This window comes from Periophthalmus magnuspinnatus, chromosome 4, assembly GCF_009829125.3.
Source record: "Periophthalmus magnuspinnatus isolate fPerMag1 chromosome 4, fPerMag1.2.pri, whole genome shotgun sequence".
Lineage (NCBI taxonomy): Eukaryota > Metazoa > Chordata > Actinopteri > Gobiiformes > Gobiidae > Periophthalmus > Periophthalmus magnuspinnatus.
The window spans coordinates 5,905,712-5,922,880 of NC_047129.1; the positions used below are offsets into that span (position 1 = coordinate 5,905,712).

The window sequence follows — 17,169 nt, forward strand, 5'->3', positions numbered from 1 at the left end:
TACCTGTGTGCAACTCATTAAACCCTTCTGACTTTACGTTTCAGTCTCTTGGTCTTTGACGCTTACAATAGAAACGAGCATTCTTACATTATTCTTGTTGCAGTAATAATTTTTAATGATAATAATGTCTTCTTATTGTCTAGCAATAACTGCACATTCCTTTATTCCATGTAACTCCTTTTTAATCATCAAACACACTGTACAGATCTTTATTCAGATTTAACAGTTTCATGTCACACTGTTGTAGATGAGGTAAACCAGTATGAACATTTGAACGTGTATTGCGCAACGGACTCCATTTTCTTCTGTTTCTTGCGTAGTCGCGGTGCATGATGGGATATAGAAGTGCGTGAAGTGTGCACGGATGCACGTTCCGGTTACGTCCGATCTCCATGGAAATGGTGGAAAGGGAAGGGCAGGTTTGTCGACCGCATTCAGTAGGGTGGGTTGAAATGGGACAGCCCTTGTCGCACCGGAAATGACGTAACTGCCCTTCTAACCGCCCTTCCAATGGTGATTCTAAGGCCAGGTGGGCGAATTGGGACACGGCCATTAATTTCGTGCTGTCTTGGCTCACTGCTACTGCCGCTAACAGGAAGCAGAAGCCTGACCTCTCGCAAACCGTCTCGCTGCGCATGCTGCCATCATGTGGTGACAATCAGAATTACAATTGTTCAGTTATCAAAATAAAAACACCACTAATACTCATTTGTAAAATTACATTAAATAAAAACTATGTGACCACAAATCGTGGGCGTTACATTAGCACCACAAAACCCAACATTTGCAGTGTGTGTCAAACTATTTTAGTATGTTCATTAATCTCCCAAACTGAAATAGAAGCCAAATCCACATGATGTTTGAGTGTGGTAATAGGAGAAGATAATGTTGAAATCAAATGATTACTAACAATAATGCCATTTCACCATAGTTTTGCTTTCTTTTATTTGTTTAGAGCTGAGGTAGCTCGAAGGACAGATGTTGGAAGACACACACTGTTTGTCAAAATCATCTACAATGACAAAGAAGTGTCCAGGACAGACAGCTGTGCCCTAAACTCTGACTTCAGAGTGCATTTCGGACAAATTTTCAATCTTAGAATCATCAACTGTCCGCAAAGCATCTGTCTACAGGTACAAGTGTAATAATTTTCTTATGAAAAAAAAATATATAAATATTTGTTAACTTTTCCCCAAACTACAGCTTTTGCTTCGTTTGTGTCCTAGGTGTTTGAAGAGGTCAGTACATCATGCTCTTTACTGACTCAGGTCTTCATACCAGTACCAGAGCCCTCTGTTCTGACTGGCAGTGCTCCCATAGAGAACTTTGAGTTCAGCAGCAACCAGAGAGTCATGTTTGACCACGAAGGAGTTGGAAGTGGTAGGTTATTTTTAGCTCAGAAATATCCCAACATGTTTTATTTATCATCTCTTCTTTTTCAGATGTGCCCCTGTCCTTTGAAGCAGATGGCAGTAACAAAATCACTTTGCTGACCTCTGGAAAACTTGCATGCTGTGTATCTTGGGCTATTGGTGAAGATGATGTCCCATTGGCTCCTCCTGTGTCACAACAACATGGTGGAATACACGGGTACAGCCAGAGATTTACTACTTTTACTACGGTACTTAAAAAAATAACATTCTCAGCTGGAGGTCAAAATAAGTGCATTTAAATATTACAATCTATTAAGAAAAGGCCTGAAAATGATTTGAAAAATGTTTATCAGAAGATGATCAGAAATAATGCTTTACGTTCATCTTAAGTGTGATTTGCTGATTTAGGACAAAACCAGCGCCTACAATTAGACAAAATGATGAATAAAATTGCTTTAAGTAAAACAAAATTTAATTGCAGAAGACTCCTTTGTGCCTAGTGCTGTGTTATTTATTTCGATACATATGAACTGTTAAAAATATGTAAATCTTATAATGATAAAGTAGCATTGCATTCCTGGATTCTTAACTAAAATAATTGCCCACAAGCTAGCATGAACACAGTAGTATTTCATGCCATGTTTATTGTCACTGTGCTTTAGTGGTTTGGGACACCTTGATGCTGTCTCATGTATTGGAGCGTCGGGGCTGTATGACTTGAAAAAAATTGGAGAATGGGCAAAACAATCACGACTGGACCCCAATGATCCAAAAAACGCCTCCATCATGCAGCTTTTGAAGGTATGTCAGATCTTAGATCATGACACTTGGTCATCTACTGCTGCTACTCTTAGCTAAGGTAATTATTTATTAATTCATAGGTTGCTAGTAGTGGAGAGGTGACTGCTCCAGACTACTTTAGACTTGAACAACTGCAAGACGAGTTTAACTTTGTCACTGATGAAGAGTTGGACAGTTCAAAAAGATACAAACTGCTGAGGCTGAGGAACCAAGGCGTCCCTGAGTTCAGAAATTATAAGTTTGTTCCAGCTCTTGAGAGAGAGGTGTCTGATAAGGTTTTCCAGGTAAATTAAACTACACAGTCTACCCACACTGACCAATGACTGATTTGATTTTAGACAATTGTCTTAATTAAATGTTGCTTTAAAAATGACAGGATTATGAGAAGAGACTGAAAGAAGGGGATGTTGTGGACACCAAACAACACCTGGATTCACATCGTGCCTTAGTGGCCTCTTACCTTAAAAAAGTTAGTAGTGCTGTAAATTACATTAGTATACTACATGTGCTAACTATGAGTGTGGAATATTTTTTGCAGATTAGAGAATCGGTTATAAACAGATTTCTTCTTGCTAAACATCACTACCTACTAACAGATCTGGTTGTAGAAGAGGAGATCCCCACTATTGGGTAAGGGCATCAAAACTCTACAACTTAAATTTATTTAAGCACACCTTTCAGTCTTTCACCCAAAAAGTATTTTAAGGTAAATTGAATGTAAAATAGAAGGTGGTATCAATATCTTTGTTACCCAGTTGAGGAATGGACTTTACAGCACCAGCATGTTGACTAAAAGGATAATCATGGTTCACTCTGTCATGCTATTTTATTCCATGCTAGTATAATATCCTAATCCTTATCAGTACTGTAACTGTAAATAACATGAAAACATTAGTGTTTTTTTCTTCATCATTTTATCATGTTATTATGCTGTAAAGTAAAATGTGAGACTTATCATAGTACAACTTTTGGTGACAATGTTATATATAAGCTTATATATTTTGCATATGTAATATGATTTCTTATTTTTCTTGCGTTGTACTTGTGATACGTTTTTACAGTGGGACAGGTGCAGGGTATGTTTGGCCATTCCTTTTCTCCCATTCTTCCTTCTGTCCATTTACCGGTAGTTGTAGAAATGCAGTCCCTCATTAACAATAGACCCAAAACTCTAGATTGTAAAATTGTCTGAATTTGAAATGTATTCAATGTGTTTTATTAGTTATATGTATGTAGTAGTACTGCTAGTACTACTATGAAATATTTGGTAAGTACATTTAAACCCTCTCCCTAGTGACCAACCCTAATGCAGTTACAATGTTTGTATGTAGGAATTATTTTTTTAAAGTGTTAAACTTGATCATGTATGGGCTGTGTTAGTAGAAAAAAATATTTTACAATGATAATTTAGAGTTTTTATTTTTAGAAAACATTATTGAGTTTTGTGGTTTCCCCCAGTTTGTCAGTAGGATGTCTGAGCAAAATACTATTGCCTAATTTTCACATACACCTAAAACAAAATTTAGGTTGTTGTGAAATCCCTGTAGTGTTTTATACAGTTTTAACCATATTGCGTGACAAATTATCCCTCAGGTTGCTGGGTATAAATATTTTCAAACTGGCTGAGCCCAAGCGCCCGCTGAAGCCCCAAAGGAAAGAGAGGAAGAAGGTGACCGCACAAAACCTGTTAGACAGAGACATCAAGCTGTTGGTCAACATCATCCGAGCCTACGACATTCCTGTGAGAAGACCCCACAACAAGTAAGTAACCAATGCAATATAAATATACACTAAAAGAATTGATTAATCCAAAATATTGTGCTTTCATTTCAGTAAGGCACCTGCAGTACAGACATCACAGGGCGACCTTTGTCAGGTAACTGCTGTCCATCAAAGTTGGACCATACAGTACTGTGTGTTGCTAATGATTATAACTGTTCAGGTTCAGGTGAGGCCTTTTGTGGAGGTATCATTCCAACGCACAGTACTTCAGACAACCACAGCAGAGGGGCCCAACCCCAGCTGGAACGAGGAGCTACAACTCCCTTTTAGGTAGAGCTTAAAATATTCAGTTGAAATTCATGAAACAGAAATTTCCCCAAAGAGCTAAATGTTTTAAGTTTAGTGTCTTTATTATCTTGATGTTTTTTTTGTCTCCTGTTGTTTTCTAAATTTTGCATTGTCAGTAACTGTCCAAAAATTAATTGTGACTATAATTTTTTCCAGTGCCCCAAATGGAGACTACAGTTCTGCAAACCTGCAGTCAGTCAAAGATGAGGTTTTTATCAACATTTTTGATGAAATGCTCCATGAAACTGGAGCGGTGAGTACATTTGTGAGCTTTGCAATTTTTAAATATATTTATTTGCATCCTAATTATATTAAATCCCTGCAGAGTGATAGTGACAAACAAATGTCAATCCACACTCGTATTGAGAGGCACTGGTTGGGTTCAGTCAAGATCCCCTTCAGCACCATCTACTCTCAGTCCAAGGTTAAAAATCATCATTATCATGCGATTTATTTTTATTTTTTTTCCCATATACAACATATTAAACTCTGTCCTTCTCTCTGGTCAGATTGATGGGACTTTCAAAGTGAACACCCCAGCTGTGTTACTGGGCTACAGTAAAGAGCGAAGCCACAATCCCAATGGTTTTGACTTAAGTGTGAGTGGAGGAGCATTTATTACTCTCTTCATCACCATCGAACCTCAGCTTGTGCCTGGAGAGTCCATACGGGAAAAGGTATTGAGGTCTACAATGATATATTCTCTCTAATTAGTTTTTTGCAAATTATATTATAATCATATTTTATTTGTTCTTAGTTGAATATTATTTTGTACAATACTTATTTTACTAACATAATAACATCTTATGCTGCAACCATCTTTGCTCTGAGTTTGCATTTCTTTTTAGTTCATTCATTTCTTGTCATGTTATTTTTGCTTTCTTCCTGCTTGTGCTAGTTAAAGGAAGTAGAGGTAACCATGTCCATAACATTTTTTTACCCAAATAGTGCCAGATATACCTATACTTTCATGTTTCACTTTCTCATTTCAAATGTTCAGTTTGACAGTCAAGAGGAGGAGAGTTTGTTAGTGGTCGCAGATAGATTTGAGAGGGAAGCTTCCCGCAGTCACCCAAACAGACCCTGCCTCACCACCGTTATAGACCTCAATGGAAAAACAGTGTTCATCACTCGTTACATCAGACCTCTCAACCCACCTCTCGACATGCTTTCTGATACAACGGAGCCTATGGTCAGTTCAATCTTAAAAGTAGCAATATTTCAAATCACTATAATGATTATTTTTTTATAGTCCATGGTTGCCAGATTTGTATCCCTCATTCCATCATTACCTGACAGAGTTTCTTTTTCTGGTAATTGCGATCTTTGGACTACATGTGATGTAAGTAATCCCTCTTTTCAATGCTAGAGCATGTCAACAAAATCCTACAATTTTAAAACCACTTTTTTTTTTTTTTCTTTTGGTTTTAGCAATTTCTGACATTCCTGGCTGGAGATGAGGAGGAGCATGCTGTTCTGTTATGTAACTACTTCTTGTTTATGGGAAAGAAAGCCTGGCTCATAATTGGGACTGCTATACCAGAGGTGGGTGATTTAACTATATGGATATTTCAATGGGTTAATTTTATTAGATTGTACAGTCATTTGTTTCTTGTAGTTTAACAAAATATCAATATTCCAATATGTTGTTCTCTTATTATCTTGATTTGCAATACAATCAATATTCAATAACATATCAATATTGCAGCCTGATGTGTCAAATCTGTGTAAATTGGCCAAACATGTGGCAACACTGTCATTCTATGTATGTATGTAATTATAAATTATATAATTTTATTTTTAGGGACCTACAGCATACGTGCTGACATATGATCAGAATCAGTACCTGATCTGGAACCCGAGCAGTGGACAGCACTATGGCCAGTATGACACCTTCTGCCCCCTACAGACTGTGGGCTGCCTGGTCGACGCTCACAATGTGGGTGACACTATGACTGTAGCTTCAAATATATAGTAATGAAGTTACTTACTTACATTTCAGTAAAACCTGTTCAGATTCTTAATATTAGTTTGACTTAAATTTCCATAGGTCTGGTTTAACGTTCAACAGTACAGCTCTCCGATGAGAATGAGTTTTGACACCTCAAAGACAAATCTGTGGCGGCCATTTTTCTCACGGTCATTCGCTCACCCGGGTCTATCCAGTGTTCAGGTGAGTTTTTGCTGTATTATTTAATTATTAGAGTATCCTTTCAATGTTTCATATTTTTATGCTACATATTTAATAGCCAGAACAGATGGTGTACCACAGCACTAACAAATCAGCTGCAACAGAGCTTCAAGACAGGCAAGTCAGTCCTGTACAATGCAGATTTGATAGGCTGTACTGAGTTGGGAATGTTGGAGATGTTGGAGTTGTCTTTATTTGGGTTTTGCAAGTAATGATTGTTTGGCAGAATTGAAAAAATACTGAAGGAGAAAATCATGGAGTGGCGTCCTCGTCATGCCACGCGCTGGAACCGTTTCTGCTGCAGCGCACTCAAACAGTTTCTGCCCAAACTGGAAAAGAGTAGGGGGCAGGACCTGCAGGAGGGGCATCGCCATGACCTGCTAACCCTCCTGGGAGATCACAAGGTAGGGGACAGAGATAGGCTGTTTTCAACTTGACTATGTGATCATCCATCCATCCATCCATTTTCTTCCGCTTATCCGGAGCCGGGTCGCGGGGGCAGCAGTCTAAGCAGGGACTCCCAGACTTCCCTCACCCCAGACACGTCCTCCAGCTCCTCCGGTGGGACCCCAAGGCGTTCCCAGGCCAGCCGAGAGACATAGTCCCTCCAGCGTGTCCTGGGTCTTCCCCGGGGCCTCCTCCCAGTGGGACATGCCCAGAACACCTCCCTAGGGAGGCGTCCAGGAGGCATCCTGAGCAGATGCCCGAGCCACCTCAACTGGTTCCTCTCAACGTGTAGGAGCAGTGGCTCTACTCCGAGCTCCTCCCGTGTGACCGAGCTCCTCACCCTATCCCTAAGGGTGCGCCCGGCCACTCTGCGGAGGAAGCCCATTTCAGCCGCTTGTATCCGCGATCTTGTCCTTTCGGTCATTACCCAGAGCTCATGACCATAGGTGAGGGTAGGAACGTAGATTGACCGGTAAATCAAGAGCTTCACCTTCCGGCTCAGCTCCTTCTTCACCACAACGGATCGATACAGCGACCGCATCACTGCAGACGCTGCACCGATCCGCCTGTCAATCTCCCGCTCCATCCTTCCCTCACTCGTGAACAAGACCCCGAGATACTTGAACTCCTCCACTTGGGGCAGAGACTCACCACCCACCCGGAGAGAGCAAACCACCTTTTTCCGGTCGAGAACCATGGCCTCGGATTTGGAGGAGCTGATTCTCATCCCAGCCACTTCACACTCGGCTGCAAACCGCCCCAGTGTCTGCTGCAGGTCCTGGCTCGAAGAAGCCATCAGGACAACATCATCTGCAAACAGCAGAGATGAAATCCTGTGGTTCCCAAACCAGGCCCCCTCCGGCCCCTGGCTGCGCCTAGAAATTCTGTCCATAAATATAATGAACAGAACCGGTGACAAAGGGCAGCCCTGGCGGAGTCCAACATGCACCGGGAACAGGTCTGACTTACTGCCGGCAATGCGAACACAGCTCCTGCTCCGGTCATACAGGGACCGGACAGCCCTTAGCAAAGAGCCCCGGACCCCATACTCCCAGAGCACCCCCCAAAGGGCACCACGAGGGACACGGTCGAATGCCTTCTCCAGATCCACAAAACACATGTGGACTGGTTGGGCATACTCCCATGAGCCCTCGAGGACCCGATGAAGAGTATAGAGCTGGTCCAGTGTTCCATGACCAGGACGAAAACCACACTGCTCCTCCTGAATCCGAGGTTCGACTATCGGTCGGATTCTCCTCTCCAGTACCCTGGAATAGACCTTACCGGGAAGGCTGAGGAGTGTGATTCCCCTGTAATTGGAACACACCCTCCGGTCCCCCTTCTTATACAGAGGGACCACCACCCCGGTCTGCCATTCCACAGGTACTGTCCCCGACCGCCACGCGATGTTGCAGAGACGTGTCAGCCAAGACAGCCCCACAACATCCAGAGACTTGAGGTACTCAGGACGGATCTCGTCCACCCCCGGAGCCTTGCCACCGAGGAGCTTGCCAACCACCTCAGTGACTTCAGCCAGGGTGATGGACGAGTCCGCCTCTGGGTCCCCAGTTTCTGCTTCCTCCTCGGAAGACGTGACAGTGGGATTGAGGAGATCCTCAAAGTATTCCTTCCACCGCCCGACAACATCCCCAGTCGAGGTCAGCAGCTCTCCACCCGCACTGTAAACAGTGTTGGTGAAGCACTGCTTCCCCGTCCTGAGGCGTCGGACGGTTTGCCAGAATCTCTTTGAGGCCGTCCGATAGTCCTCCTCCATGGCCTCTCCGAACTCCTCCCAACCCCGAGTTTTTGCCTCTGTGACTGCCCGAGCCGCGGCACGCTTGGCCCGCCGGTACTCATCAGCTGCCTCAGGAGTCCCACGAGCCAACAAGGCTCGATAGGACTCCTTCTTCAGCTTGACGGCATCCCTTACTTCCGGTGTCCACCACCGGGTTCGGGGATTGCCGCCGTGACAAGCACCACAGACCTTACGACCACAGCTACGAGCAGCCGCATCGACAATAGAGGTGGAGAACATGGCCCACTCGAAGTCCATGTCTCCAACCTCCCCCGGAATCAGGGAGAAGCTCTCCCGGAGGTCGGAGTTGAAGACCCCCCTGACAGAGGGCTCCGCCAGACGTTCCCAGCAGACCCTCACAATGCGCTTGGGTCTGCCAGGTCTGTCCGGCTTCCTCCTCCGCCAGCGGATCCAACTCACCACCAGGTGGTGATCAGTTGACAGCTCAGCCCCTCTCTTCACCCGAGTGTCCAAGACACGCGGTCGGAGGTCAGATGACACGACAACAAAGTCGATCATCGACCTCCGACCTAGAGTGTACTGGTGCCATGTGCACCGATGGACACCCTTGTGCTCGAACATGGTGTTTGTTATGGACAAGCTGTGACTAGCACAGAAGTCCAATAACAAAACACCGCTCGGGTTCAGATTGGGGAGGCCGTTCCTCCCAATCACGCCCCTCCAAGTGTCACTGTCGTTACCCACATGGGCGTTGAAGTCCCCCAGGAGAATAACGGAGTCCCCGGTTGGTGCACTGTCTAGTACCCCTCCCAGGGACTCCAAGAAGGCCGGGTACTCTGCACTGCTGTTTGGCCCGTAGGCCGACACAACAGTGAGAGACCTGTCCCCGACCCGAAGGCGCAGGGACGCGACCCTCTCGTTCACCGGAGTGAACCCCAACACGCAGCGGCTGAGCTGTGGGGCAATGAGCAAGCCCACACCAGCTCGCTGCCGCTCCCCGCGGGCAACGCCAGAGAAATGGAGAGTCCAACCCCTCTCAAGAAGTTGGGTTCCAGAGCCCGAGCTGTGCGTGGAGGTGAGGCCGACTATATCTAGCCGGTAACGCTCAACCTCCCGCACAAGCTCAGGCTCCTTCCCCCCCAGCGAGGTGACGTTCCACGTCCCCAGAGCTAGTCTCCATGTCCGGAGATCCGGTCGTCGAGGTCCCCGCCTTCGACTGCCGCCCGGATCTCTTTGCACCCGCCCCACTATGTGATCAATTTCAGGAAAAGATAAACAAAAAAGATAACATTTTACACCCAGTATTCTATCTAATCTGATTTTATTTTTTTATTTAGTGTGACTTTTCAATTTTTTTTTTTACAAAAAATGTTTAATATTTAGTTCAGCTTTTTATTTCCTGTAGATAGACCTGTGATTGACCAAGATATTAACCTACACTAAAATATTGAACTGAATTTTTTAAGCTGTGGTCCTTGAGTCATCACCCAATTCATCCTAATAGAATGACAATGCAACACATTTTTAGATTTCAGGTTTCCCTTTGAATCTGCCCTTCTCTGAAGTCAAGCCGATCATCGAGGCAGTCTACAGCACAGGGGTCCACAACGTTCAGGCGCCCAAAGTGGAATTTGCTCTGGCTGTGTATGTTCACCCCTATCCCAGCAACGTCCTCTCTGTCTGGGTGTATCTAGCTTCCCTAATGAGGGACTAAATGTGTTCATATGGAACAATTTGTCTAGTAATTGTTTAATCAAATCATCTTATTAAAGAACTGTAAATGTAATACTGAATTATATGATGTATTTTCAATTTCACAGCATTTTTTTCGTTTAATATTAAAACAAATACATGTGTGTATACAAGTTACTTTATTGATCTCCTTGTCATGTTTCCCAATTTAGGCATCATGCACAAAACATCAATCATATTTCAGACTGATAAGAGATGGACACAAGCACTGAAAGCTGAAAGTACAGCAGAGCGTTCTCCCAGTCAATGAATCACCCTTTGACTAACTTGAAAGACCCCACTAAATCTGTAACGAACAATAATCTACATCGCTGGAGTGCTTCTTGAAAATAATTCTTGCAGTGAATGCATAATGTACCATGAATTGATCATAACTATACTTCAGCGGGGCCCTTAATTGATAGATGTTGTGAAATAGTCCTTTATTAAGCTGAAACAGAATCTAAAGCCCACGTGTGTAAGGTCTTCTACATAAATTAGCTATGTCAATGCTGCTCACTAATTTTGGTTAAATACAACAGGCTTGTGATACATTTTTATCATTCCTGACCTTGTATTAGGTAAATTTCTACACTGAGATAAGAATAAATCAATCGACTAATGGGAGAAGCAGACTGATGTGAGCTTTAGTGATGAATATTTAAAATCAACAGAAGCACTTGTAATTTACAATTTCTAGTTTTGAACTTCTCAAAACCAATACTTCCATTTACATTTGAATTTACACTCCAAATTCAACCCTTTCTAAGGTTCAATTCTACTAAAACACAGAAAGGAAATATTAGGTGCTAGTTACAGTTGTTTTAGGAAACCCTTATGAGAGAGACATCTTACAGCAAATGGTATTTCTAGGGATAAAGTGCAATAAAACGTGATGAACACCAGGAGGCAGCGGTCACTCCCCAGAGCGACAGCACACTCTGAATCCACACTGGAGGTTCTGGCAGCCGCTGGCCGTGTCGGCGAGAGGGCCTGTGGAGAACACAACAGTTAGGACTAGGCAAGACATTGCTCACATAACCAGGGAACAACGTAGTACTGCTAACATGAAGTCTTGACTTAAGACAGAAAAGATCGTATTAGCTACAATAAAGCTACTTACCTTGTACTTCAGCATTAGACAAGGACATTGCTGTGTGGGCTTGCTTGATATTAAATGCATGTCAACAACCATTCACATTTAAATCATTAAAATAAGAGCCAAAAGTGTCTCCAGGGAAGAGCACAGTTGACATTGCAGACTGTCCACTTCCCATCAGATTACTTAATATGCTGTTCACGTTTCCCATTATGTGTTACCGTTGATATTGTCGCAGTAATAGAAGTGCTCATCCTTCAGCGAAGGACAAGCGGACACCAGCTCCTGCAGCCCCACCTCAGTGATGAGGAGGCAGCCGGACAGGTTCAGATGCTCCAGCAGAGGTAGCCCCCCGAGCTGAGACAGGGCCCTACAAGACAAGAGCAGGTGAGACGGCAGCAGTCACAGTACACACACGCAAACTATAGCCTTGTTTCCACTGGTTCACTTTGGAACCATCTGTACGGGCCACATGTTGCCACTGTCTAAAATAAGCCGTACCTCCACGTTTGAGGGATCCAAAGCGGACCCTAGAGGGTACTAGTTGCCAGAGGGGGCAAGTGCAGTACGGCTCACTTTAGCTAAGGTGTGGTTGCACAAGAAACGAGATGATTGGCCAAGAGAGAAGGCGGATTCAAAATGGCAAAAAACAGATATAACAGAAATGGATAATATCTAACCAAGAGCTGACTTGATGCCTTATTTCCAGTTATGGCATCTTTATATGTTGAGCCGACACGTGTTGCAAAACAAAGCACGAATATAGAACATCCTTTTCTCAATTGCTAAAAGTATAATTCAAATACAATTTAGATTTTATTTATTAAGAAAACATTTGTAATGTTTGGGTAATGTCAGTGTCTGCCCCTGGAACAGGAGCCATACGCGGAGCATGGAAACGCAATTTGGCAGGAGACCCACACCAAACAGACCCACTCCAAGGCAGCCTCAAGTGAACTGTGCCAATGGAAAAGAGGCTTATGCGACCACTGTGGGCTGTTTTAGACAAGAAGCCAAACTGAATGTGCGAGAAAGGTTGGAGGGAAGTGCTTCCTCCGCTACGTGACAAAAAGCTTGTACAAATAACCACACCCATGTGATTACACCATCTGTGCTTCAGTGCAGCACTACTGCTGTGGTGCATCTGTATGGGTCAACTACAGCAGCCATTCCCAAAGTCTGCTGTGCTGTGGCCGCCCTATTGAGAAGATCTCAAAAGGCCCCTAATAATATTTTACACTACATATAAAAAAATTAAAAAAAAATATATATATATATATAAAATGTTTTCTGACTTGTTAAATCAATACATTCCTGTGGGCTTAATATTAATATAAATAAATATTTTAAAAAAACTTTGGGTCCTTCTGCAATGATTCCAAAAATAAGCTCTCAAAATAAAGCCTTAATCCCTGATGCCAGAGTGACATGTTTTAGCTTTAAGTGTCCTTTACCTGAGCCCGGAGTCTGTGACTTGATAACATCCAGAGAGGCTGAGAAACCTCAGTGAGCGCTTAGAGTGCTCAGTCCTGTATTCCTGCTGCAGACACTGCCGGGCTCCAAAAGCAGAGCACTTAGTCCGAAAGTCGCCTGTACTGCCTCTGCAGGACTCAGTCTGTGGTTCTGAAAAGGTCCTAAGAGCCGTGTCACTGCTGCAGCAGGTAGAGTGACCACACAGCACCTCCGCAGACACAAATGGAGCGTGTAAATACGACATAGTGCTAGTCCTCAGTCCTCGCCTCCTGCAGCAGCAAGAACCTGCCACCAACTGAGTCTGAACAAAGTGTTCCTCTTCAGGGACAGAGAGGCGTCTCCACCCTGCTGCATCCTCTATGTCAGCCAGGTGAGAGGAGTCCAGCACCCACACGTGAGACGGGCTACTCCTCTGTTTGAACATGAGCGCCTGATGCCTCCTCACAGCCTGATGCAGGCTCCTCTCATCCATAAGGGAGATGGGAACAGGAGGAGCTTTGAGGAGTTTGGCTCGTTTGTTGGGACAGTTATCAGAGATGGAGGTCTTCCCCAAACCCACAGACAGTTTCTTGAGAGTGTAATCAGAGATCTTGTCACAACCAGACAAGTCCAGGTGCTCCAGAGAATGACAGGCTCCATAAAATGACCAACTGTAAAACACGCCAACAGACAAAAAGGGGGTTTAGGAACAATACAGTAGGTGATTTACATGGTTCAGTCAGTTTAGTCTAAGTAAGCTTTGATGTAAGCTGTACATATGACAGACTAATGTAACATATGCCTACTGATATTTAATGAAGGATTAGAAAAGTTTGAAGTCACCTGTCAAATGCAGCATCAGTGATGTCTGACTGTGTGAGGTCCAAATGAGATATATTTGGGCAGAGATTGAGGATTTGACGCACCTGAAAATGAAATAACTGACATAGTACAATGACACCAATGTTATACATATATAAGATGCACAATATTTCATACCATTTTACTGGAGACTGTGGAACTGTATGCCAAAACAATGGACTTTACTGAACCTCCCACAGCAGGTAAAAGGTGGTGAATGAGGCCGTTCAAAAGCCTTTTTTCCCTCTGAGCATTAGTGATGGCTTTATATCCATCTGTCTGGCCTGAAACATCTGAAACAAACAACAATCCAGACTAGGGATTAGTTGAGACTGATTTAAGTTACCTCCACCACACCAGGTTTTTGAGATATGAAAGACACTTTCAAAAAGGTTGGGCCATGCCATCCATGACTTCTGCGTCTGCATTGAAAATGACATGCAATTACGGTTGTCAGAAAAATTGTGTTTACCCGACTCATCCACATCTGCATCCTCGTCCCATTCTTGGTAGGCCAAACCCTCTTTCTGGCGACTCTTTACCCAGTCATCATCAGGCTCCTGATCCTGATCTCCAGGTGGACCGTTGTAGTAGTCACCTGCAAAAAGCACTTGTTTAGCGCCATCATTATTGTGTTGTTGGATAAAGTGTAATTAATGTTTTGAATATTTCTTAATATTTGATACAGGAACATTGGCCCTGAATTTGACAATGTGACTAGATTACATCCAAGAATCTTAAAACAACTAGTATTGACAGTATAGTTTTAGTTTACCTCTGGCCCAGCGCACAGGGTAGAGGTGCCTCCATAGTGAGCCCGTCTTGGCCAGCTCAGACCAGGAGCTGCACACCTGGCTGCAGCGGCACAGATCCTTGGGGCTCAAATAGTGAAACAGCCTCAGCATGATCTCTGTGGGCAGCTGGGAGATGTGGGTCTGACCATTCCCATTTTTGTCCACTTCAGACAGAAAATACAAGATAGTGTCAAAAAAGATGCCAAATATATCGTAATTCAGTTGAATCAACATAGCAGCTTGACTGGTCGCAATTCACAAATTCCAAAGTTTGCAATTTAGTTATGATGTACTCTGACACAGGGAGATTCTTTTCAAAGTCAGTGTATAAAAATAAATACCACCCTGTAGTTTAGCTCTCAATAAACTCAATATTCTGAATGCCTACTATTCAATGTTAATGCCCCATAACAAGGTAAAATATGGTATGCAACATGTACTGAACTTCTGAGATTTAATTAACACAAGTAATAATAGGTATATGAGGGCGACAGTGGCTCAGTGGTTAGAGTATTGGTCCCCCAACCCGAAGGTCGGAGGATTGAGTCCCGCTCGGACCAAGTTCTGTCGTTGTGTCCTTAGGCAAGACACTTCACCCACATTGCTTAGTATGAAAGTGGTGTGTGCTCAAATTTGGCAGCCTCGCTTCCGTCAGTCTGCCCCAGGGCAGCTGTGGCTACAATAGTAGCTTACCATCACCAAGTGTGGAAATGAATGAATAATGACTACAGTGTAGCGCTTTGAGAGGCTTTGACAAGCCTGTAAAGCGCATTACAAGTGTAAGCCATTATTATTATGAAGGACTAGACTTTTCCAAAGATTATTCTTTTGCAATCAAAATAAATACAAACCATAATCAGCCTTTTCATGGTCAGAATATTTGAAGGCCTTGTGCAGCTCCTCTGCTTGGCTCCAGAGACTCAATCCCTTGAGCACCTCTGCAGCGCTGTCCCACTGCTGCTGGCTGCAGTGCTGAGCGATCACCTGCTTCTTTATGTCTTTGAGCTCCTCATAGGTGAAGTGCTCCATGAGCATGGGCTGAAAGACCTGCAACCATTAGGCTTTATTAAAGACATGACCTTGAAGCATTTAACCCAAAGTTTTAAAAGGATTAGAGAATGACCTCTTCTTCTTCTTTCATGTGTGGAAGGAAGTCTTGAGTAAATGCTTCAAGTCTCTCCTTCAGTTGTTGGGCGTAGTTCAGCTGCTCATATTCATTCTGGAAAGAAACCACGTATTTATTTATATTTATTAAACAGTGCTATTTTTGAAGAATTGTTTCATTCTAGACCAGTCTTTTGCCCTCAAGAAATTACATGAGCACTGTCAGAATTCCATATGCTTGCTTCCATGGGAAAATACCACTTTCAACAATAAACCAACTAAACAACAACAAAAACTTTGAATTATCCAATAATACATTTAGGTAATAATGGATAATGTCATTGTAAACGTAGTAAGTGTTTTGTATGCTGACATGAATGGATCATAGACTTTCATCTCACCTTCACATTGTGAAGACCTTTCTCAAAGAGGGAGAGCATCTCTGAGAGTTTGTTGTCAGAGTGTACATTGTAAACGGTGCAACAGCGCTGCTGAAGCAGGTTGATTATGTACTCATTCTCTATTTGTTCATGCATCTTGAACTCCTTGAAGGTGGCACAAAGAGATTGGAGGAAAGAACGGAAATCATTGTTGTTGGAGAAGTTGGTTTGTGATAGCTGGAAATACAAAAGGTACAACACGCAGGATTAAGAAAAACAATACAATTCAAATTTACAAAGCATCAACACCTGGAGTATATTTCCATGCAAACCAAGCACCTACAGTGCCATGACTCAGTAAAAGCATTTATAAGTAAAACTGTCACAAGCTGAGTATCTAAGCCTGAATATCATTGCTTGATGTCTATTTCGGGTATTATTTCTTGTGTTACATAAGAATCACACAAGTTGCTGAATCTAATGGGCCCTACGGTACCTACATTGCAACCCACAAGGTAACGCATTCGATGCTGCAAATCGGTGTTGTTGCTTCAGTATTTGTACTCTGCCATAGAAAGCAACCTGTTATTAAACGATTTTAACATAGCCGCGACACAAACACCCACTGGAGTTATGCCTAGTGCAAAGCAGTGTGCGTGTGAGCTAGTTAGCATGTTAGCCCGTGTTTGTGTCTCGTTTGAGGGTTCAACTTCATCGATGCTTTCGCAAACGTCGACGTTTAAAGCTATTATTTCCTCGTACATACCTTCTCGCAGTACAGGCCCACTAACTGCTTCATTCGCCAGTGTGGGCCAGTAAAAACATCCACCTCGTCCGGAAAAGGAGCCATCTTCACTCTGTTCTACAGTGCGTCATCTGGACTGACGCTGATACGTGCGCTGATACAATCTGGAGGCGTGTACGTCTCAGTCACGTGATCACAACTTGGCCCCATTGTATTTTTTTTTATTTATTTTGATGTTAATTTTTTAAATGTAACATAATGTGAAAATAATGATAACATTATATACAATGAGTTGTTTGTATATATTGCGCTTGTTTGGATTATTTAAGGACCCAGTTACTCACCGCATTAATGTGATTGGTATT

The 17,169-nt window shown here is 43.1% G+C and overlaps 2 protein-coding genes across 2 annotated transcripts in view; one reads left to right on the plus strand and one right to left on the minus strand.

Annotated features, from left to right (window-relative positions):
* Nucleotides 1-10,506, plus strand: part of cc2d2a (coiled-coil and C2 domain containing 2A) — a 38,837-nt gene extending 28,331 nt beyond the window's left edge. The window contains exons 17-37 of the mRNA XM_055221170.1: nucleotides 956-1,133; nucleotides 1,227-1,380; nucleotides 1,443-1,590; nucleotides 2,036-2,174; nucleotides 2,255-2,458; nucleotides 2,551-2,643; nucleotides 2,713-2,804; nucleotides 3,768-3,935; nucleotides 4,008-4,050; nucleotides 4,117-4,226; nucleotides 4,401-4,497; nucleotides 4,570-4,668; nucleotides 4,754-4,921; nucleotides 5,245-5,436; nucleotides 5,497-5,586; nucleotides 5,676-5,789; nucleotides 6,049-6,183; nucleotides 6,295-6,417; nucleotides 6,494-6,552; nucleotides 6,662-6,839; nucleotides 10,167-10,506. Coding sequence (XP_055077145.1) covers nucleotides 956-1,133; nucleotides 1,227-1,380; nucleotides 1,443-1,590; nucleotides 2,036-2,174; nucleotides 2,255-2,458; nucleotides 2,551-2,643; nucleotides 2,713-2,804; nucleotides 3,768-3,935; nucleotides 4,008-4,050; nucleotides 4,117-4,226; nucleotides 4,401-4,497; nucleotides 4,570-4,668; nucleotides 4,754-4,921; nucleotides 5,245-5,436; nucleotides 5,497-5,586; nucleotides 5,676-5,789; nucleotides 6,049-6,183; nucleotides 6,295-6,417; nucleotides 6,494-6,552; nucleotides 6,662-6,839; nucleotides 10,167-10,352 — 2,770 coding nt within the window. The 3' untranslated portion in view covers nucleotides 10,353-10,506. The remainder of the gene's footprint in view (nucleotides 1-955; nucleotides 1,134-1,226; nucleotides 1,381-1,442; nucleotides 1,591-2,035; nucleotides 2,175-2,254; nucleotides 2,459-2,550; nucleotides 2,644-2,712; nucleotides 2,805-3,767; nucleotides 3,936-4,007; nucleotides 4,051-4,116; nucleotides 4,227-4,400; nucleotides 4,498-4,569; nucleotides 4,669-4,753; nucleotides 4,922-5,244; nucleotides 5,437-5,496; nucleotides 5,587-5,675; nucleotides 5,790-6,048; nucleotides 6,184-6,294; nucleotides 6,418-6,493; nucleotides 6,553-6,661; nucleotides 6,840-10,166) is intronic.
* Nucleotides 10,493-16,953, minus strand: fbxl5 (F-box and leucine-rich repeat protein 5). The gene is made up of 11 exons (XM_033964976.2): nucleotides 16,826-16,953; nucleotides 16,081-16,296; nucleotides 15,699-15,794; nucleotides 15,427-15,622; nucleotides 14,557-14,739; nucleotides 14,254-14,379; nucleotides 13,920-14,074; nucleotides 13,764-13,846; nucleotides 12,923-13,591; nucleotides 11,690-11,838; nucleotides 10,493-11,362 (listed from the first exon to the last, which is right to left on the minus strand). Exons 1-11 carry the CDS (start codon nucleotides 16,907-16,909, stop codon nucleotides 11,286-11,288), a joined length of 2,034 nt encoding a protein of 677 aa, XP_033820867.1. The 5' UTR covers nucleotides 16,910-16,953; the 3' UTR covers nucleotides 10,493-11,285.
* Between the last annotated feature and the right edge of the window lie 216 nt (nucleotides 16,954-17,169).

Bases quoted from the DNA above. Each gene is read 5' to 3' on its own strand.
- fbxl5 (XM_033964976.2), bottom strand. From the start codon at position 16,909: ATGGCTCCTTTTCCGGACGAGGTGGATGTTTTTACTGGCCCACACTGG. The intron at 14,380-14,556 runs GTAAACTAAAAC...TGCTTTTTGCAG, and splicing joins CCCTGTGCGCTGGGCCAGAG to GTGACTACTACAACGGTCCA. The intron at 11,363-11,689 runs GTAACACATAAT...TGTTCTCCACAG, and splicing joins TTACTGCGACAATATCAACG to GCCCTCTCGCCGACACGGCC.